The sequence below is a fragment of the Colius striatus genome, chromosome 2, assembly GCF_028858725.1.
Source record: "Colius striatus isolate bColStr4 chromosome 2, bColStr4.1.hap1, whole genome shotgun sequence".
Lineage (NCBI taxonomy): Eukaryota > Metazoa > Chordata > Aves > Coliiformes > Coliidae > Colius > Colius striatus.
This window is the reverse complement of record NC_084760.1, coordinates 56,777,279-56,800,784: the sequence shown is the minus strand read 5'-3', so window position 1 is coordinate 56,800,784 and position 23,506 is coordinate 56,777,279. Positions and strand designations below refer to the sequence as shown.

At 40.5% G+C, this 23,506-nt stretch overlaps 1 protein-coding gene across 1 annotated transcript in view; it reads right to left on the bottom strand.

Moving 5' to 3' along the window:
- Nucleotides 1–23,506, bottom strand: part of TPD52L1 (TPD52 like 1) — a 47,215-nt gene that overhangs the window by 906 nt on the left and 22,803 nt on the right. Inside the window, exons 4-7 of the mRNA XM_061989614.1 lie at nucleotides 16,467–16,568; nucleotides 10,069–10,083; nucleotides 6,218–6,256; nucleotides 4,129–4,189 (exon numbers count right to left, since the gene is read on the bottom strand). Of these exons, the coding sequence (XP_061845598.1) occupies nucleotides 4,129–4,189; nucleotides 6,218–6,256; nucleotides 10,069–10,083; nucleotides 16,467–16,568 (217 nt within the window). The remainder of the gene's footprint in view (nucleotides 1–4,128; nucleotides 4,190–6,217; nucleotides 6,257–10,068; nucleotides 10,084–16,466; nucleotides 16,569–23,506) is intronic.

The window sequence follows — 23,506 nt, the reverse complement described above, 5'->3', positions numbered from 1 at the left end:
CAAGAGACAAAGCTGATTTGGCTGTGTTGTCTTGCTAAGAGAAAGTTATTTTATCACTTGGCTTGCTGATACACCCACTCAAAGTTCACTCAAGTCTAAAAACAAATAGGGCAAACCTTTTTTTACCCCATCCTAGAACTGCAGCAGGACTTAAAAGACAAGCTGGCACTTTTTTTTCACCAGCCTGTCAGCCACTGAATGCTTGGGAAGATTATTTTGATTAAATGAATGTTGTATCCTAAGTTTCCAAAGGGTTAATCCTATGTAATCCTTTGCTTCCTTAACTAGCAGGGGAGCTTGTCTAGCTGGGGAGTTCAATAAAGTCAAGCAGCAGCAGGCTTGATGTTTGCTCTGCCAGCTCCAGTCAGTTATTAAATAAGTTCCCATCTCAGGAGGTATCTGTATCCAGTCAGTGGGCTGTGCTGCCTTTCAGAAAGTATCGGTGCATCACTGATTTCTGCAAACAGCAATACCAAATACATTGTTAAATGTTGGTAGGCTCAAACTTGCAGTGAAAAGGCAGCCACTGCATGGTAAAGCTACCGTTACATTTTCCTGGCTAAACTCTTTTATTTGCTAGTTAAAATTCTCAAAAGAACATTGATTTGGACTGATAAGAGCGATCGTGAAGGTGGACTCTTCCTGCACTACTTCAAATGGCTCAGATAAGGTGCACCTGTATTTGGACACCTCAAGATCAGAAACATTAATGCCGTTTCATTTTCTGTTTGCTTTTCTGCCTACTCTCCCATCCAAAACCAAAAATTATATCAGTCACTCCACTGAATGCCTCTGACCAATATCCCAGTCTGTATCCAAATACTTTCTGCTCCCATTTCCAGAAAAGCTGAAGGCAGTTGGGCACCAGGTCCTTTTGATTTCCAGGGAAGCTGAACTAATACACTCTTCCAAGAAAACTGCAATTCAGAATCCAAACTCCGAGGTCAAATAAAATCTAGTTTGAGATGTGCCTTCTAAATGTATGAGACCTGAACATCAATTTTTGCTGACTACAGAATAATGTAGAAGCACTGTAGATCTGTAGCTAATATGGGGGAGGGAAGGTAGTGCTACTGCTGTTCTTTCCCTTTTTTTCAGAAGCCTGTTTGGAGCCTGTTTGGGAAGTTCTCCACTTTTTCAGATCACAACAGGATCCTAGAATTGAAAGGACAGACTATGATTTCTTCCCCACCCCCTTGTCTTCCAAATCTTGCATGCCTCGAAACAGAGGCTGAAAACGGAAGACGAGCGCTGAGACACTCCCATTTGTCCATGCCTATCTTGATGGTACCCCAGGCCCATGACTCCAGCTTCCCTTCTCCATTTGCACAAAGAAATCAAAGAGAATCCAGGCAGAAAATATTTCAGAAAATATCAGTGCGTCTGCCCATAAAGATGGACAATCAAGGTTTTGTGGGATGTAGAAGATGACTCTAGACTCAAGATTGTTTGGTTTGTTCTGCTTAACTAAAGAGTCCTTAAAGGATGACCTAGGTGAGCCATGAACACATGACGGACTAAGAGCTGGCATGACAAACAGTCTCCTCTCAATGAATGTGCCTTTGCTTCATCAGCAAAATAAGATCAGACTTCCCTGGCAGATCACTGAGAAGAATTGGTTTTCAGAGTTGCACAGTTTGAATTAACTTTTCCTTTCTGAATGACACAGTGAGGTGACTGGAAACAAACATCCCGGCCCTGCTGCAGAAAAGACATCACTCACATTTTTCATTTAGCCCTCAAAGCAAAGCAAAAGCCTTTAAGTAGCCCCTCTCATAGGTTGGCCGTAAGTATAAGAAGAATATATTAGTAAAGTCTAGAGTAGTCTGGAATCAAACTTGGGAGCTAGAAGTACCACTGAATGCCCCAAGAGCTGGTTTGGTGAGTGAATGACTAAATGGGTATAAAAAGAGCTGCAGTTCTCCAGTGTAGTTTCTTCTAACTAAATGAGTAGAAGGAACAAAAAGAGATAAGGAAGTGACACACAACAGAACGGAATTCAGACATTCCAAGCCAATGCACCCCATTGCAGGAATGTTTTCTCCTACAGCGAGGCCAACTGTAGAAAGCTTTTGCAGCTAAGGAGAAAAGAATTAACATGAAGGTGTACACAGGCACCGAGCTGAGGGTTTGGAGGTCTATGCTCTGTTTTAGCTCCTTGGGATGCTGCTTCCCACCTGAGAAACCAAGATATGTTTCCTTCTCTGACACGGTACATAAAGTTGCCAGAACAGCTTATTACTAAATGTGAACATTTAACAGGTAAAAATGATATAGAAACTCTGCATTCTTTGATGAATGCGTGTCTTTAGAAACAGAAATGAATCAAGCTCTCTGATGCTTAGTTCTCACACACACTGACTGGAAAATTTTATCTGGGTATGACTTCACAGTGGCATGGAAAAGGTACACCTTTCCTGTGCACCTGCTCCTTCAGTTCTAGCTGTAATTTGTGTTTCCTGTAACAAGGAATATCCTTCTGTCCCAAGTGGAAGGCCATTTTCTTGCCCTTTTTAATGTTTTACAAGTTGTAATGCCGTTTGATATTAATCCTCCCTAAAATAAGGGAAGATCAGTTGGGTCCTCGTCTGCTGACAGTGTTCTTGGACTGCATCAGAATCTTTCTAGTGCAAAGTAAAATATCATTTGATGAACACATTTGTCTTTACCTGATGAACAAGAACCATTAGGAGATAAACCCTTTTGTCCCCCTCTCGAATGTGCCTTACCATGCAGAAAAGATGTGCTCACTGCAAATCTGCCACACTCTGTCCTGCTGAATCACAGAATGCTAGGGGTTGGAAGGGACCTCTAAAGATCATTCAGTCCAACCCCTCTGCTCAAGCAGGTCCACCTAGATCAGGTCACACAGATATGTGTCCAGGTGAGTTTTGAAAACCTCCACAACCTCCCTGGGCAGCTTGTGCCAGGGCTCCTTCACCCTTAAAGAAGTTTTTCCTTATGTTTAAGTGGAACTTTTTGTGTTCCAGCTTTTGTCCTTTACCCCTAGTCCTATCACTGAACACTACAGAAAAGAGTGCCGCCCCATCCTCTTTGCATACACTTTTTAAATACTTGTAAGTATTAATGAGGTCCCTCCTCAGTATCTTTTTCTCCAGGCTGAACAGTCCCAGATCCTGCAGCCTTTCCTCATAAGAAAGATGCTCCAGTCTGAATAAAAGCCTTAAGAAGTGGTATCAGTGATAACCAGCAGATCTTCCTGTTCCACAGGAAATATGTTAATATAGGTTTGAAATTAGAAATCCAGACAAAGCATCGCCATTTGAAAGGAAACATGAATGCATTAAAGAAAGATGGCCAAGAGCCACCCAGGTATCCTGAATCACACCTAAGTTACACTCCTGCCAATATTGGAGAGGTATTCCCTGAGTGCCTCTTACTCAGCTGGCAGGAGCTGTTGTAAGCTCCCTCTGCAGGCACACTGCTGTGTGTGCCTGGCAGGGCACAGCACAGAGCTTAGGAGGCCACTGCCTCTGAAATCCGACCCTGCATCTCCACGTGGCTCTGCCTTGCACAGCGTAATCAACCACGGTCACACCTCATGAGATGTCTCCGCTTTCCATTTTAATATGGTTGCATTTTTGGCATTTCCGAGAGCATTTGTTTGCTCTGGCAGACAACAGAAGTCACTTCTTAGTAACAAAGCAGAGAAAGACTATTTATCTGCATATTGCCTTCATTCTCCATTAGAACCACAGAATTGTTTAGGTTGGAAAAGGTCTTTAAGATCATGAGTCTGTTAACCCAGCACTGCCAAGCCCACCGCTAAACCATGTCCCTCAGCACCTCATCTACACAACTTTTGAGTATCTCCAGGGATGGTGACTCAAACCACTTCTGTGGGCAGCCTGTTCCACTGCTTAACCACCATTTTGGTGAAGTGTTCCATGAAATCCTTGCCTGGACACGTTCCTATGGGACTTGATCTAGGTGGACCTGCTTCTGCAGGGAGGTTGGACTAGATGATCTCTAAAAGTCCCTTCCAACTCTACCATTCTGTGATTCTATGAATGGTGAATTCAACTGGTCTCCTGTACAAATACCAGGGATAACCAAGCTGTTACACTTTAACAAGCGCAGCAAAGTAACTCAGCCTCTGACCTTTACCTTAAGGCTCGTGACAGTGGTCTCAACCTTCTCCTCAAATGATTTGAATGTTGGAGAATTCCTAGGAGAAAAAGAAAGTTGAAGGAGACTAGTCAGTTGCACACATAATGTGGTAAACTGCACAGTTTGATCAGTTCTCACCAGGCAACAACGCTCAGGCAGAAGGCAGGCAGGCAGGCTGGCTGGCAGCACGGCACTGTGCCTTCTAGGACAGGGTATGAACAGTCACTCCTGATCTGTCAGCCAAATCCAATTAGCGTAGGCAGATGAGTACTTTTGCAGATACAAATCTGCAAAAGCAGAACCTGCATAGGAATTGAAATCACTGACAGGCCTGCCTGCCCTCTGACACATTTATCACCTTCTCAGAACAACCACCAGAGAATGCTGTGCTGCATTTCTATGGTTTTACCTATTTCTGTTGTTGCTGTAATGAAATTAATTCTTTTTTCAGCTGATGAGCAAGTTCATAATCTACATAATTCAAAAGATGACAGTTTAATATCCTGAGGCTAGGATGAAGGAGATTAGAATCAGATAAGGAGTGGTTCCCAAACACCTTTGAGTAATCCTGACCCCTCAACTCCATGATTTTGAGACCGTGGGTGTATCCTGCTCCTTTCAAAGGCAAAGACTTCAGAGAGACTATTCCGAGAATGCCCTTGACACAGCTAAGCTGTTCTCTACCTTTCACTCCCTGTGAAGCACAACATGGTTTTGGGGAAAACTCTGAGTGAACGTAAAGAATAATTAAAGAAAGAAGGGCAACAGCTGTGATTTTTCCTCTTAAAGCAAATCACATATTTGGTTTGCTGGCTCACCTGACAACCTTGTTTGTTTCCTCTTTCTCTCTCTCTCTCTTTCCCTCTTTCAGACTTGAAACATCCTTTCTCACTCCTTTTAAATGCATTCAATTTTATACATTTCTTCTTGCAAACAGAACATACTGACCACAACTCTTATCTGCCACGTAATGTTATGAATATAAATGCACATGCTGTTTTAAAGTGAGTATAGTTCCCATTAGAGATCTGTACTCAAGGTACCCTCACAGGGGGACAATGAGGCAGAACCACTTTACCCTGGCAGGTGCCCATGCCTCTGGATCATCCACAGGGAAAGGCAAATACATGCAGGAGTCTGTGCTTCATTCTGCAAAGTGATTAAGCCAACGGCTGCTAAAACTTCAGTGTTCCAGCTCATCCTCTTTATACATTCCAGTAACTTACTTACCAGGAGCATCACGATGGCCTCTGTTTCTGTAAATATATTTACATCATATCCCTCATCAGACTAATTTAAGGCAACAGAAGCCAGCTGGAAAAATAATGCAGATTTACTTTGGGCTTCTGTTAAACGGGTGACAAACTTTTTATATGAAGGGTCATAAGGAGAGAAAATTTGAGTTTTATGACATAGATTGGACTCACAGGTCACAGTGGTGAATGCTTGCCTTAAACTACCCACCTGCTGAAGTTGTACAAATTAGCATCCATCGCATAGTTTGGAGAATTGTTTTCCCCAGATGCTTGGCAGAAAAAGGGGATATTCACATACTTAGAGGCCAAGGGGGTAAAAAGAAATCTGGGTCCTAATTTTATTGAAAACAGTTGGAGCTTTACTTGAACAGACATCAATATTTGGCTGCAGCCAAGTAAAGCATGATTATAGCCATTAAAATATGACAGCACTCATATAAAATCCCTCCACAGGACATGATCCAAAGCCAGCTGGAGTGGAAAGCATCTCTGACATTAATGGGCTTTGGATGATGTTCTGGAGACAGCAAAACAACTGATTTTCAGATTCAGTAACACAAACCTGCTCACAACTAACCAAATGCATCTCAGAACCGATTCATTTACTCAAAGGCTTGTATGAGGGATTAAACAGATAATACAATTAAAGGGAAAAAAACCCCCACAGATGGCCTGTCCTACAGCCCTACCTACATGAACAACCTTAATTGATTGAAGTGGGACCATTCATCCAACTGAAAACTGCAGGATCAAGATCAAAGCATGCAAATCCCCCCTCATTAGACTGTTCCAACATCCCTGTACCAAATAGAATACGTGTAGCATATTACCTCATTGCAGGCATGCTTATGGAATGGCGAATAGAATAACTGTGGATAAAAGCAAAAGATAAGGGAAAAAAAAAGCTGTAAAATCCAGTTTGCAACATGACTGTAACACATTCATTTTACTTCTTTAACTTAACTTTAAAATATATAGATGTATTTTCAAGAGTGCTGGTACTCTTCCTTTCCTGTGATGGAGCAACAGCTTGTCAGACTCAACTGAGAATTCCAGCTGACTTTCAGCACTGAGGATCTTACCACCTCGTTCTCATGTCAACTGATCAGCAATTTAACAGAGTTCAAAAGAACAAGGCAAACCAGTTCCTGGCCACAGCCACCTAAATAACAGAGCAGCCCCCTGCCCTCCACAGAGACACTCTACAGGTGGCAGAGGGACAGAATGCAGCCCCCATGTTCCACAGGGCCCGGGGCTGGATGAGCTCTGTGAGAGGCAGATGCAGTACACCCTGAGTTCGCAAACAGACAGAGTTGGGGTGAAGCAGGAGGTGAACAGACAATTGCTTTTGTAGCATGTACAATGTGTACAGTCCAAACAGCCAGTGATGCCCCTCAATTTGAACAGGCTCCTGCACAACATGCTACCAACACAGAGATAGCTCTCTCAGCTCCAGCAGCTGCTGTCCCCATTTCTCTAGGGCGTTTCACCTCCTCCTTCACACCTCAACATTACCAAGGACTGAAAACTCTTCTCCACAACTCTCATCCAGCTCTCCTTGCAACATTTCCCTCCTCAGACTTCCCTGCAGCAACTGGATAGGTGGCAAGTGGAAGATGGAGCCCCTGCATCACTCAAAGATCCCTAGGTCATTTTGCACACATTTAACCCTGCAGATGGCTGCCTGTTCTAAGCACTTGACTTACATTAGCCACATCATCCCACCTGAGCCACCAAAGCCAACTCTGCTATCACAGCATCACCTATTTCCTGCTGGTGGGAAGGATCAAGCCTGTTCTGAATAGGAGTCCTTCCTTGAAGAGTAAGTACGTTTCGATGTGAACATTTTAAGTAAATTGTGCAGTGCAAGAGTACATATTGTTTCAAAAATTAATGCACGGCTACTTTCAGTGTTGACTGACAGCTGCAGCCTGGTCTGACCGAGGACGGGGAGAGCTTTACTTTAAGGGACACCAGTAATGAGCTGCAATCAAGTAAAGCATGACTATAGCATGAAAAAATGAAAGCTCTCATATAAACAGCACATGTGTTTGTTCTAACCCACATAAATTCAGAGCAGCACTTTTACGTGTCTGCATACACGTAAAAGATTACTTTTTTCCAGATTAAAGATTCAGAAATGGGGGCAGGGGTGACAGGGAAGGGACGAAAGAACTGTTTGACAAGCAGGTGGGACAAGGAGAACTTACACAAACTGTTTGTTTTTGTGTATACTTTAAGGCTTCTCTGGTAAGCTCAGATAGACAAGAACTGGCAGTATACAATGCAAATCTTTCATGTTCAATTTTTCATAACATTTTTAAGATTTACAAAAGATTAGCCCAAGCATTTTACAAGTGCAGTAAATCCTTAACAATCCTAGTTATATTAAACATGCATGTTTGCCAGTTTTGTCTCGTCACACACGACAAATAAGCAAAAATAAGCATTTGGGAGTATTTCAGCATAGGCTGCTCCTCTTCTAATAGCAAAACATTCCAAATATGAAGGTGTAAGAAAGAAGATGATACTGTGCCAAAAGAAATTTACACAGCTAAGAGAAAGCACGTGACAGCCTATCTGAATACTAAGTGCATATTTTATTGAGTTCATATTTTAATTTCTCTAAAGAAGGATGCAAGTTATATGAACTGTAGCAACATCTTTTACTAGAAGCCTAAAACATTAAGTGTTTTTAAGGACACAAATGTCTGTGATGGTGATCACTGCAGAGGCTGGCAACAGAGATCCTTCATGACAAAGGCTGCTAAAGACTACATTTTGGTTTCACATCAGAGTGAGAAAGGAAGGGCAATCTATGCTTAATTTTGAAGTTTTCTCATGGAGGTAAGAATTCATGTTAGGATCGCTCTGCTGAGCAGAATAATTGTTCTTGAGCTGTCCTGTGCACTGGCATAGTGGTTTTGCCTGGGCCAGGTTTTTTGGTAGCGGGGGGTACTACAGGGGAAGTGTCTTTACACAGAAAGTTGCCAGAAGCTTCCCCTGTAGCTCACAGGGTTAGGGCCAATCAATGCTGGACCCTGCACCTGACCCAAGCCTGGCCAATTAGTGTCTGAGGTAATACCTCTGTGAATAATGTATTTGAGAAGAAGTTGTTGCTCAGTTGCAAAACCGCTGCAGCAACAATGAGTGAGAATGTGAAAACATCTCCATACACACCAAGGTCAGTGGAGAAGGAGGGGGAAGAGGGTGCTTAGGCACTGAAAAGGCTCCCCTGTGATATGTGGTGAGGGCCATGGTGAAGCAGGTTGTCCCCCTGCAGCCATGGAGGACCACCAGGGAGTAGAGACTCACTCGCAGCCTATGGAGGAGCCCACGCCAGAGCGAGTGGATGCCTGAAGGAGGCTGTGACTCCATAAGAAGTTCATCCTGGAGCAGGACCTGGGAGTCCGTAGGGAAGGTGCCCATGCCAGAGCAGATTTGCTGTCAGGACTTGTGATCCCGTAAGGGACTCTGTCTCTGAAGAACTGTTCTCCTGGTGGACTGTTCTCTCACATCGGGGCAGGGTGTGAGGAGCTGCCCCCATCGGAGGCCCAATGCCAGAGGAGTTTGTAAGGAGCTGCAGCCCATGGGAAGAACCCACACTGTAGGGGTTTGTGAGGGACTGTCTCCTGTGGGAGAGAACCCACACTGTAGGGGTGGGAGGAAGTAGCAGCAAAATCCATCTGTAATGAACTGACTGCAACTCCCATCCCCCATACCCTGTGCCGCTGAGGGGGGAGGAACGGGAGTCTTGGAGGAAGGAGAGATGGGGGGAGGTGTTTTTAAGACGGATTTTATTTCTCATCTCCCTGCTCTTATTGTTTCTTTAAGAAATCAAACCCTTTTCTCCCTAAGTTGAGTCTGTTTTGCCTGTGACGCTAATTGCTGAGTGATCTCTCCGTCCTTATCTCAACTCACAAGTAGTTTCTTTTTCTCTCTCTCCTGTCCAGTTTGGGAGGGGGAGTGATTTTATAACTTGGTGGACACCTGGCTAAACCACCCCAACTGGCGATGCTACAAGGCCAGAAAGACTCCAGGTGACTCAAGGCTGCTCAGCTACTCTGCTGGGTGAACTGACATAAAGCCAGACCACTTACACAACCTTGGAGCACACCTAAAACTGTTTTATAATTCGTCATATACTGAAGTGCTTTACAGTATCAATAAATTCAAGCTCTAAATACAAAGAATCCCTTTAATGGTGTTAATATCTTGTGCTACTATTGGAAATTTCCTCAGGACTCAAGACTTTTTAAAGAGTCATTCCCTACACTTCATGACTAATATACTTTCCCTGTATGGAAAGGAGAGGAGGTAATTAAATACTTTACACAATCTTTACAAAATTCTGCTGGATGAATAGAATTTTTGCTGAGCGTTTGTTTCAACTTTTGACTGAAAAAGACAGTTGAGAGAATGGGATAAATAGGTCTTCCCAAGGGCAACATCTTTTGGATATGTTCATTATTTGAATTTGAGATGGATTTACTGAAGAGTAAGGCAAACACTGCCAGATCTTTCCTCATTGTACTCACCATGTTGTAGAAATGAGGCATTACATTTTCACTAGCACATGTTTTTATCCTATCTAACAATGCTGAAAGAGGTTACTGTGCTACATCCCATAAAACAAATCCTGTCTGATACAGAGGCAGTATTCAAGAAGATTGTGTCTTACCTGATTGAATGCGATCTGTGGTGGGTGCACAAGGAAAGAAATGCAAGAGTTAAAAGTATTATGAAAATGTTAACAAAAATACACATACATAGCTGCAGCCTGTCAAACTGCCTCAGGAGAAAAATGAAATCATTTGCATTCAAACACATTCCTTGACTACCTATTCTGTGTGCAACAAAGAACGGAAGTTTTGTCTGCTAAACCTTGTGTTCTCTTCATTAGATCAGATTTAAACAATGGTAACTGATTTCCCTCCCAAAATCCTACCTTAATGTCATTAAACACAAAGTATAGGCGAACTGGAATTGTACGTGTACCTCATCAGCAAATGTATCTTTTTCCCTTCTGTATTTCTTAATTATCTCTCAGTTGAGAAGGGCACAGAAAAAACAACAGGCTATTAATTCCTAAAATGACATTTTCTAAAATACTTCCTCCTTGTTGAAAACAATACTTGAAACACTTAGACACTGTTTCCCAGCTCAGAAGAAACTTAATTAAGGCAGCAGAACTGAAAGAGGCACACTGATATACAATATTCAAAGGATGTCATTAAGGTTCCAAAGTCAAGAAATGATGAGGCAGACAGCATCTCCTTTATCTGTGTGTTATTGATGTAGTCTTTAATTACAGACCACTTCAAGGGAACACCTGCCTCATGCAGAGAGACAGAAAGACGGGGCACACTTAATGAACATCCCTTCAATACTTATTTTTCACATCCTTTTTCAATGTGTGGTGTGATGCATTATTTACTGCACAATATTCATACCTTGCTCTGAAGAAAAGCATTGATTTCTTCAGGGTTATTTATTTACACGGCTCATCATCATGTATATTGGTGTTCTCAAACATTCAGGGATTTAGCTTCACAACACATTTCTTCTTAGACCATCGTAAGCCACGCTGCTGTCAAACGTAGCCTGCCTTTACCACCTGCTGACTCCTGGTAACAGCCACTGCCTTCTCCATGCTGATACAGATACTTGTACAGCCCTATGGTAAGGAAACCTCTGCTACTGCAGAGCTCTCAAAATCAGCACAAATGAGTGTCAGTAGAGACAAAACAACTGCTTCACTCAGCAGCAAAGTAAATGCTTATGAAATTAGACTCTGAAGCAATTCCCTTTTAAGGATATCAGAGACACAGGTTTGAGAACGGTAGTTTTGGGTATGACAGCTACAGTATTTCAAGGAATTCAGATCCCAATGAGTTCAGCAACAGTTTTAAGTGCCTGGAATGTGCCTAGATCACAGAAATCCTGGAAATGCAAGAGACTGTGCAAAAACTCCACCACCACCACAACAAAAAAGCACAACAATAAAGACACAGTAGAAATCAACTCCTACAGCACTAAAGCAGATTAATTATACCTGAGCTACCTCCAACAGATATTGGCCTAACATGCTTCTAAAAACTTCCAATGAGAGAGATTTCACAGCCCTCATTCAGCCTGTGCCCCCATTCAGCTGCATCTGTGAAGCGCTAGCATAGCACTTATCCGCAAAGCTCCCCATTTTTCCCATCTGTCAATAAAGCACCTTACATTTCCCCACATTGAATTTTATTTCTCATTTAGAATAATTTTTAATTCTAATCCTGGAGTCTAAAGTGCTTGCATTCACTCTCACTGCTATCATCTGGCCATTTTAAGTGTACACACGATGCCATCATCTAAACCAGTAATGAAAAGCATCATGCTGAGCTACTGAGAGCTATTCTTTGACTATCATTTTCAACTCCCTATGACCTCTTCCTGCTAAAGCAGTAACACCTAAACAGTATTTCTCTAGTTCTGTGTAAACACTATAGACAGTTCTGTCAAAGTTAAGCTTTATCACATCTTCTGCCTCCCCTTTGTCTTCTCTGAGAGCTGCTGTCAGTTCAAGATAATTGTTCTTGACAAACCCTTTTTGCTATCATGCTATCTTCTACATGCTCAGAAAATAACAGGTTAACATACCTCCCCAGTATTTATTTGCTATTTCTCAGAACCTTGCTTGCCCCCTTCCAGAGGGATGAACTTTGCCTCCATCCATTCCCCTGGGTCCTCAGATGCCTCTGTGCTGACTCCCATCCCACTCTGAGGGGCACATTCAAGTGCTATCGTCATACCCCAAGCTTCCCCTCCCTGCAGTCTTCTGTTTCTTTCCATATATGCCTTCTAACTCCTGTCAAGAATGAGCCATTATACTACCTTCACTCATCTTGAAAGCTGGCTCATCCCAGGCACTGATTTTGAAAGGGGTCTGCGTGATCATGTCATTACAGAAAGTGTACAAGACAGTTGAATGAAGGATTTATAAGCAGTATAACTGCTGACATCCTAATTTGTATTCATGCCTTTGTTAGCTTTTCAAAGCACATCTACTTCTGTAATAGTAATGTATGTAGTAGTGTAGTGTACGTAGTTTCCTTTTCCTTATTTCTTTTTTTAAAAACCAAAAAAACAGTAAGTTGCTGTCACAACTTCTTTTTTAGAAAAGGACATTAGCAGGGCTGAAACTCTTAGAGCCACATAGGCAGTTACAAGAGCAATCCAGCAGCACTGCTTGAAAAGATCCAAACTTTACCAGTATGCAAAAGGAGCAAGGGATAGAGACCCTCAACTTCAGACCACACCTAAGCTCTACATGGCAAGAGCCGTGTTGAAATGTTAGTGTATCCTCTATAATTCTGAGAGATCTGAGCCCATGCTACTGCCTTACGAGCACCTTGTGACTCCCTCCTTCCCCTTTGCCTTCCTTCTCCGTGTCAGAAAATGTTAAAGGAGACAACTTGAGCTGTGGATAGAGGGGCAAGAAAAAATCTGGATGGCATATCATTAATCATGAGAGCTGTTCATAAAGAAACAATTATCTTATCATTGGTGTCTGGTTTGTATCCTAAAGCAAAAGTATCTGTATACTGGTTTTATATGTGCCTCTGGTATTTCTAGTAACACGACAACATTAAATAGAGTGCGTTACAACCATAAAGAGACCTTATAAGCACTAATAATTAATACAAAATCCAGAAGATGTAAAATGCTAGTGATTATTCATGCATGAAATGAATTAGAGAGTTGTGATGGGGAAGCTGAGGTGGGGATGAAAGAGAAGCACAGTGGCTACATGAAAAGCAGTTTGTCCCCAAAGGGTAGCTTCTCTGTTCTTCGGAACACATGGAACTTTGTAATTTTCCTTTCTCGTAGAGTTCATCTTGAATTCTAACAGCCAAACAGCACATCTGGGAGAGCCTATCTGTCTTGTCGCTGATATATAATACTTTAGTAATATTTTTAGAGATAATTATGGTGAAAATTAAAATCCTGCATCTTCAGCGAAATATGTGTTTCATGTGGTGCTCTGGGAAGCTGCCAGATCAGGCAACCTAGAAAACAGAATTTTGTTTCACAAGCAGGCAGGCTTCAATATTTAGAGTCAGGCTGATGACAAGCCCTCTGAATATCACTACCGCCAGAGGCAACGGCAAGGGCCAAACACACCAGACTGCTGAACATACTGGGAATTATGATGATGATCTGGATTGTCTGAAATCAGTTTCAAGTGTCTGCTCTTAATGAAAGCAGAACAGGGATTTGCATCTGGATGCCATTGGTGGCTATCAGCCTTAATGCCTAACCAAGAGAATTAAGCTAGAGTCTGATGTGTGTTTAAATCAGCATTATGAGAGGGGGTGGTCATAATCCATATACTACACCACTGAAATAAAACGATTTGGATTATCAAAAAAAGCAAGCAAAGAATAAAACAAAGACTGCATGCCCCTTTACAGCTTACTCCCTCAAACACAGCTGGGTTTGGAGTGGCAAAGGGGAAGATGTTTAAAACAAGGTTATTTAAAGGGATAAGGTTTACAGTGTGACCCCACACACAGCTGCACCTGCCCAAACTGAACCAGGATCTTTGGCCAGCTTTGTTGCTGGGGGAAGCATTCTGTCCATTATTCCAGATTTAGGACATTCATCAGATGCAGAAGGATCAAGTCATGCCATGTTTTATGTAACTACAGGATACTGGCTACATCACTTGCTGCTTTGTCATCAAGTGGCAAGAAAACTCTCCTGAGAACTTCAGTGAAAACAGCAAATGTCCACAAAAAATGGCAGTGCTGATAGTTCCTATTTTCCTAAAAAACACCCAACCAGGTTCAAGGTAATAATTTTGATCAAACAAAGCTACTAGAACAAGCTTCTTGATTAGTCAAATTGCTTATGGACTTAGCCTTTGCCTTGAGCCCTTGGCTAAAGGGCTAACGGGATAAATGCTGCCCATCTGCTTTCCCAGCACTAGTCAGATGCATGACCACCACATACCATGGGGGTGGGGGTTGGTACTGATAGCTAGGACAAAAGAATTTAGAAGCAGATATTAATTAAGGGAAATATTAAAGGAAAAACATACTCTATCACAATGATGACATTTCTGCCTTTGCACTTCATCTCATACCCTACGCAAAGCACAAGCAACAGGACCTGAAAAGTACTGAACTGTTGCAGTCATTCCTTCCTCTAAGATCAAGACACACTGTTCAAGGTATTTGCACACCAACTCTTTGGTCACTACTGTAGAATCTAAAGCAGCAACGGCACCTGTTCACTAAAACATGGGACTGTGTTACAAGAGGAAGTGCTAGGGAAAAAAGAAGATGTAACAGAGGATATGTTGGTGCCACACAGAGCACATGCATCTCATCCATTTCTCAAAAATACAGAATACAACTACAAATACAGGAAATGCAGTAAGGATAAACACAGTTAGGAAAAAGGGCTTGTGAAAGCAACTTATGCAACTGGAGCCTCAGCCTAGAAAAGAGAGAAATGAAGTTATGAAATATGATAAAACCACAGGAGATCATGAGTGACATAAAGGACAGCAGGAGGACTACATTCACCATTTCTCATAATAGAAGTACCGAAGGCATCAAAGGAAAGACCAGGGATACTCAGAATAGGGAATGAAGGAATGAGCGAACAAATAAACCACTCACTTTTTTACCACATAACTATCTGTTCATCTGGGGAGACATGAGGTGTTATGAATGTCAAAAGCTCACACAAGCTAAAATACATTTTAAAAGATAAATTCATGAAGAAAAAGAAGATTTCAGGTCTCAGACTGCCAAATGCTAAAAAATGTACTAGGGAAATGTAACTGCATGCCTCTCTATTCTTGCATTTTTTTCTTGGCACATAGTACTAAGTGTATGGAGTCAAACAACTCTGCATGTTCACACCTTGGTTGCAAATCACTCCCTAGATTTCCATTTTGAACTGCAATGTGGAGAAACACATTGTAAAGTAGATCATACAATTATAAAGATTTTTTCTTTTCTGAGTTCACCTAGAAAAATAGTAGCATTTCTGTAAAGGGTTTATTAAGCTGAATGTAAAAGGTAGGTATGAAGGAGGGATTCTAGAGATTTCTGAAGATTCATAATAACAATAAAAAAGTGGGGAAAAAAAATTGGCTGCAAAGAGCTATGCTTCAGTTATTTGTAGGAAAAAAAAGCAGTTCAAAAGATAGAAATTTGAAAAATTGTAAAATGGATTCGCACACTTATGAAGATATGTTTACCTCATATGTTACAAAATCACCAGAAAAGGGAGTACATACCAGTATCTCTAATAAATGAGACCCTAATTATGCAGCTCAATCAATACATTGTCTGTTTATTTCATCACAAAAAATCAACACCCTAATAGACCTCCAAGGAATTTCTGTAATCCACCTACCAACTTGAAAACTGAAGTGCTGGTTTACAGTGTACAATTTCTTCATTTATGCTCTCATTCTGAGAAAGTTTAAGACAAACATTTTTAAAGATACATCAACACATAAAGCCTGAAATTTACACCCCATTTAAATGACAGATCTCCTGAGCTCAGTTCCTGTTACTTTCATCATATCTTTTTTTATACGTACAACTGGAGAACAAAACTTTGCCTTTGTACATCTTGAAAAAGCTGACAAAAATCAGCCTGAGACATGGTTTTGATTTGTCTTTCCACAAGCAGCTCCAAGGCTTGTTTTCTTCAGATGATGTTGGTCTCCAGAATCCATGTATGAACATAACTGGGTTAATAAAGATCTAACAGCGATTTTTGTTCCACTTGTATATTTCTTTGAAGTAGCAAAGTTATTCCATCAGGTTTTAAAATTGGGGTTTTTTTTTCTTTTCTTTCTTTTTTTTAAAACCAGGACTCAAACAAGACTTATCTCTCATTCATCGTTATCTCTTCATTTTGCTTGACACCGTGAATGTTATAAAATACTCTTGACTTCAAACAATGCGAACCTTTAAAATACTAATGTAGAAGGAAAAGACAAGCTGACAGGATGACTTACACTTCTTGTCCTCAAAATAAGACCAGAGAAGCAGTAGATCCCCATACCTCATGTCTCCGAACTTCTTGCTGATAGCAGTTCCTACATTGCTGATAGCTGCTGTTGCTTTTTGTCCTGCATGGCTCAGGGTCTCATGTGTTTTCTTGTAACTGGAAACAAGAAAAAGAATAGAAATAATGAAAAGTATTAAAAAGAGAGGCTAGAATCTCCTGCAATTAGTTCACTTTTCTCTTATTCCTACATCTTAAAGTTCCATTCACTGAAAGGTTAAGAAACATAACTGTAGCACACAACAAATTACACAGATGCCTGCTTCTGCACAGCTTCCTAAGTGCAGTTTAACCCTAATGTGAGGAAAACACTCTCCAGGACAATTTTTCATTGTTTCTCTCCCCTTTGCACATAACATCCCCTGAGCGGGCCAGCACAAGGTGTTTAAAAGTAAAATACAGTGATTTGTTGAATACTTGCTTGATACAGTTTCTATAAATTTACATTGAATAAGCATTCTCACAGCAGACACTGACTTGGTAACAAATTCTGTTGCCTAAAGCACAGAACAGAACATACACAAGTCTGATCTTCCATGCATATACATATTAGGTACATTTAACAGATACACTTCAAAATAATTTGTTAATATTTCAAATCAGATAAAAATGATCAAATCTGGTTCCATGTATTATAATTTTACACGAAAAAAAATCTTTAAAGGAAGAAGGATTTGGGTGAAACAGAGAAAGATGAAAAAAACTAAACCATGACTGTATATTCTAAATAGCACTGAATCCTTTTGAAGTCATTAATTTAATGTACAGTATACACATTCAAAACCAGTATCATCTTAATTTCTTGATCTGGAATACATGCTCTGACCCACATAGACTCTTCAGTACATTTAAGCTGCATTCTCAGAGTAATCAATAAGCTTTTCTGCACAGATGCTTTTTTGCTGAGTAAACCAAGTCTGAGCATGTCAGAGGCTTCCTTCTGAGTAAATTATCTGATACTCCCAGTGACGCAGACAAGCTCAGAATTAGAAGTACTGACCTAGTAACAAAAGGAGTGCACATTACAATCAGTCTTGTACCCTGTGGTGTGAACTGGCAGACAAGAACTGAAGAAACAATCATGAAAAATTCAGAAATACAATTCTACTGGTTCTAATTCTCCTTTGAAAAACTCTGTAAGACGGCAAACATGTACCAAAATAGATTGGAGATAAATGAAGAAAAATAAAATCTCACTGCCAGATTCCCAAAACAGAGTATTTCCTGCTTACTTTCGGGTATATGAAAGCATTATAACTTTGCAGAGACAAGTAGGGAAATAAGAGAAGATTAACACTTGCAATATGGCACATCATTGCATTTTATGTCAGGTTCTTTTAGCCCCAGCAGTACCTATCACTAAAAGATCCCTGTTGAGGACTGTTTTACAAACCACAGGTTAGATGCCAAGTAATGTTTTATTCCTTCAGACAATACTCTATCAACAATTAATACAAATAAGACCATAAGGATTGATTTTACTGGGTCTTCTTTCTCCTCTGGCTGCCATCTAGCACAGCAAGATTGCGGTGCTTCTGTTTCACCGAGGCCTCATTCTCGAGCTCAGCTACTTTAACAGCTCTGTCATCCTCCTGCTGTCAGTGGACATACTCTCATATAAACCAGAGTGGGATGAGACCCTAAATTAGACATTAAGGATGTTTCAGTCAAGCCACGGGTACATGACTTTTCGATATGTGTTGCCTATGAATAAAAAAAAAAGAATATTCTAATGTCTAGGGGTTTATATGCATACACATATATGGGTATTTCTTAAAATGCTCACATTAATTCATACAACAACTTCACAGAAGCCTTTAGGCATTTTCCTAACAGAGAGGTTTCTAAACTTCTTTGCTAAATCATTCAGCAAAGTGAAATTTTGCTGATGACGAAATGAAGTCAAGGACTTGACTTCCATGAGTAAAAGGTCTTTCATAGCAGAACCTATTTTCGTACAGGTTGACTGTACATAGTAAAATACTTTTCAGACATCCTTCTCATTTTTTTTTTTAAAAGACACCTTGGAGTTCGTTTTATTTAAGGGCATATTTAGCTTTGTGAAAAAACATCTGCATGTCATACATTTCTGCTGCAGATTCTTCACACTAGGTAAAATCATTATGAGAATAGTTCCAAACACCCCATACAGCACATAGACACAACTGTAACTGAGAAACATTATAGAGTTCCCTGAGTATTTCTGAACATTACATTGGTCAGAATACATCTTTTGGGAATTGGCCGAAATAACACTGGCTTTGGCATTCCAACCAATATTGTGTTTTCTCTGTAAATCCCATAAACTCAACGTCCTCTCCTGGATTTCCTCTTGCAAGGAAGACATAGAGAGTGCATTTATACTCCCAATGCTTTGGGCATTATGTAACACTATAAACCCAGCTAAGACTGTTACGCAATTGGTCTTTTTTCAGCATCAACTTCAGCAAGAATGACCTTTGACATGAGACCATTCCAGCAATTCAGAAGAAGAGCTTTAAGGAACAACAAAATAACAAAGGCAAAATGCCATGCAACATGCAATGCCTATCAGCAGAGATGAGAAACAGTAATTTGCATCTTAGTAGAGCTTAAAAATCAATCCTCCATCATTCCTGCCTCTCCACTGTTATGCACATCGCTACGCCTTCTTCCTTAACAACTTCTCTTTGCACCAAACACATTGCCTTCCTGCAGTTAGTTATGCTTAGTATTGATATTGATATAGAGATATTGTTTAAGATATTTCTATCATCATTATTATGTCATATTTGCAGCATTCATTCAATACCTTGCCAAACACTCTGGTAATAATGAGCTTTTCAACATAGTTTCTCTGATCTCTGGAGTCTTCTCTGTGCCAGCAGTTTTCATACCCTCCCGTAACACCAGTTTGCAGTTTTGTATAGATGCCCTGAACAGCTTACGTAATTTTCAGAAAACTTTAAGAGTAGAAATACAGTTGGATACTCCAGTTAACACCTACTAACATTTATTCCTTGGAAAAAGTGCTGTACATAGGGCTTAAGGTCTCCTAAAACAACCAACTGCTCTAACATGCTGATTCATCTACAATCCCCTTTGAACAGCCATTGCTGGCAATCGTCAGGCGAGCACTCACTCAGTTCATGAGGACAGGTGACCACATCTCAGCAGCCGAAATAAGGCCAATGACCCTGAACCTTATTGGCTCTGCTCTGGCAGAAACAGAGAACTTAGAATCGTAGAATGGTAGGGATTGGAAGGGACCTCTAGAGATCATTTAGTCCAATCCCCTGCTAAAGCAGGTCCGCCTAGACCAGGTCACACAGATTCAAGAAATACCACCATCCACCCAACTCAGAGCATTCATTTTCACACAAATATATCACGAGGCTCTACATCTTTCTTACACTAATACAAAGCTTCCATAACCTCCCTGAATTTAAACGACATTATTGCAGGTGCCCAGCGGCATTCATAAAAGTGGAAACAAGCTACTTGATCTACACATTTAGAGCAGGAATGCCTTCCGTAGGCATCTAAATGTACTCCATAGCATGGAAGGATCACACTTCATGCTTTTCGCTTAGTAGTAAATATTTATAACATATTTCATAGACAAGAAGAATTAAACAAATATGGTAGGCGAACTGCAGTCACCAATGTAAGCTTGTGATTAAACTCATTTGTGGAATTTTTAACGTTACCTTTTTATATGACGTTGACCACAGAATTTCATTCATCAATTTCCAATTACAATCTGTTGGTTTTTTTTTTTAATAGAGTATTTCCTTAACCAAGGCAAGTGTTTATAAAATGGAATACAGAGGCTATGACAAAATCTGTTGATGTTGCAGTCATATTCCAATAATACGCTTTTAAAACAAGCTTTAAATTAAGTCACATATCCAGTACTGTATCATACTAATTAAAAGTAAAGTAGATGTGCAGCATATTTTGACTGCATTTTCACCTGACAGGTTCAGATACCGTATTTAGGTTGTACTATCATATGACAATCAGGTCTCACTGGCTGATTTTTACAGCCAGTGAAAGAAAATGAGAGAAGATGGAGTTTCATAAAACAGAATGTGTGAAGGAAATAGTGCTTCACAGAAAATCTAGCCAGGCAGCAGACAAATAGAGAGGTCAGAGAACTAGATGTTTAAATGACCAACATCATCTGCAGGATAAGACAGGATAATCATACTGTGTGCTATTTGATCTCAACTCAGTACAGAACTGCCCTTCAAATGTCAGAGTTAAATCTAACTTTTCTTCATAAGTGCATGGGCTGCTGATGGAAGAAAGCTACAAATGTAATATTCATATTTTGCATGGAAAGCTGCACATTTGACTCACTACAGCAAATGATAAAGAATTTAAATTCAGCTTCTGTAAAAATCAGTACCTCTGGTAATTAGTACATCTTCATTCAGCATTGTGTCTCTCCATCAGTGCTTGCTGGCAAACTTAATCCACTTGAGAAACCTTCTTCTGTGATAAAGCTCACAAAAGATGCATCAAAATGCAAACAATTAACAATGAAATCACACAGCACAGCAGAGTTTGGCAGCAGAAGCCATGCCCTATGGAGCTTGCTGCTTTTTAGTTTTCAAAACAGTCAGCTCAAGAATAACATTCCTGGAATCAATATAATCTCTGTGCTAGAAAAAGATTTCTCTGTTGATTTTCTGGGAAAAATGGAGCTCAGCATTAACTAAATTATGCTAATACTCAAATTAAACGAATGCATATATGAATGGCAAATAATGTGTACATAAAACATCTATGAACATCCACATTGCCATTTTGCCCACAAATGAACCGTAAAGTGTCGTGCATTTTGCTGTTTTAATGCTCACCTGAAATTCATTCCAACTTGAAAAACAAATTATGATATACTTTTTTTTAGGCATTCTTCCCTTTGCCAGGTACGTTAAGAATTAATTGAAACCATGCTGGCATGTGGATGGGTACATATGCCTAAATGAGCAAAGGAAGCATGCCCCAGGTAGTTCCTCTCCCACAGAGAGAGAGGAAGAGCATGGCTGAGGGAACTAAACCTCTGCTAGCCACAGGGGACCCTCCTGCAGCCAGGAATCTGTGCGCTGCACACAGAAAGAGACTGTTCAGTAGGCTGGAGAGAGTCATGGGTCAGGAAAGGTGCCAGACAAACGTGACAAATATTCTATAATATCCTGTGTTGTAATATTCAAAATCTTGATAAAAATAGAAATACAATTCTGTGAAAGGCATTGTTTGTTCAGTGTGGCGTAAAATGGGGAAAACAAGCAGTAGTGCTATAGTTATCTCCAGGTAGAAAAGCCACAATATATTGGCTCAAGCCAATAAGCTTAAGATATTCCAAGCCAAAACTTCACAGCTTGTAACACTTTAAACTATGCCAATAACACTGTCTGTGAGCTCTGTACTGTACAACAAAATGTTGTACATTTTGTACTAGATCAACAAAATGCAGATTAAAAATATCCCAGCCTCCCTTTTCCTTTCTTCCCCTTCGTTCTCTTCCCCTCTCTTTCTTCTTTCCTTTTCCTTTCTTTTTCCTCCTTTCTCTTTCCTTTTGCTTCATTTCTATTTTCCTTCCACTTCTCTTTTCCTTTTCTTTTTCCTTCCTCCCCTTTCTCCTGTCCCCTTTCCACTGACCCTTTTCTGGATATTTTTTATCCTGGTCATTTCAGAGCTTCCAATTTACACTCAGATATCCCTTCCCTTCATAATTACAGTTAGATACACATAAATATAGGTAACTTTAATATACTTATATACATTTTCCGGTGCCCAGTGATAATGACAGTGGGTTTTTCCCCAAGGAACAGATCACCTAACTTTGCTGGGGAATTTCCATTAGTTGAAGGTTCTGGTGTAAATAAGTGGAGACTTGTGTTTCAGAAAAGGGACACTGAGAATAGACTGTTATAGAATAGTTAACCGCTCAAAGTCCTTTCCCGAGCCTTATTACTCCACCTCCCCAAATTCAAGGCCAGAAATCCACGTGGAAAAGCAGCAAAAAAATGATATTTGAAGAAGGCATGAACATTATCTGATCTGACCCAAGGGACACAAAGTCAGTGAGGTGAGAAGCTCCCTTTAGCACAGGCTCCCACACAGGTACTGTGCTTGCTAAAGTCAGCACGCCATTTCTTCACTTACACAACTGCTACATTTACTTGCAAATTTAGATAAGAAAGTGTCAAAAGGTGATTACACATTGCAGTGAAAGAAACACCCACATTTCTTTTACTACCACTCATAACAAGTATGTGTGTGGGAACATGGTATACCGAATTCTTAAAAGTCACAGTAGGACTGTGGTTGTCCAGAATTTATACTTGACTTCCTGAGAAAATTCTGAGCCTCTGGAACACATTAGTATAACTTTAAATATACATTAAAGAAGACTGCAGGTACTGTAGATTGTAAGTCTAAAACACATGCGGTGCAACTAATACTTTCTATTTTTTCATCAGCTGGCAGAAATTTAAACTACAAAATGTCAAGTTCATTTGTGGAAACCCTTTGAATGTCCTCAGGTTCCCTGTCACCAGAACTAAGCTTGCTCATGGAGTCTTCAACCAGTAGTCAACAAATAGATATTTATTCTGTCTTTGGACGGAAGGGCCAGGTCCACGTTGAATGCTCTCGTCCCAAACCTAAGGTATTGCATGTTAAGCGCAGAGCCTTATTGTAACATTCCTGAAAAAGCTTCAAAAGGATCAAATCTCCCAAGAAAGTCCCAGGCACTGCTCAGGAGGCAATGTTTGGAGATAGCACAGTTCTCTTGATTCTGGCCTCTAAATCATGAGAGCTTCCCTTTCTACAAGTGCCATTTTTTGTCTGTGAAGGCAAAAGATGAAAAGTTGTTTTGAAAATATATCATTGTGAGATTCTTATCCTAGATGCAGTCTTGCATGGGTCCACCTTCCATCACATCAAAAGCTTCCCAGTCCCCTGGCTGGAACCAATTATATAGGCTATGAGACATTTCACTACTACAGCTTTCATGGAGAGAATGGGTTTTCTTCAAGTTTTGA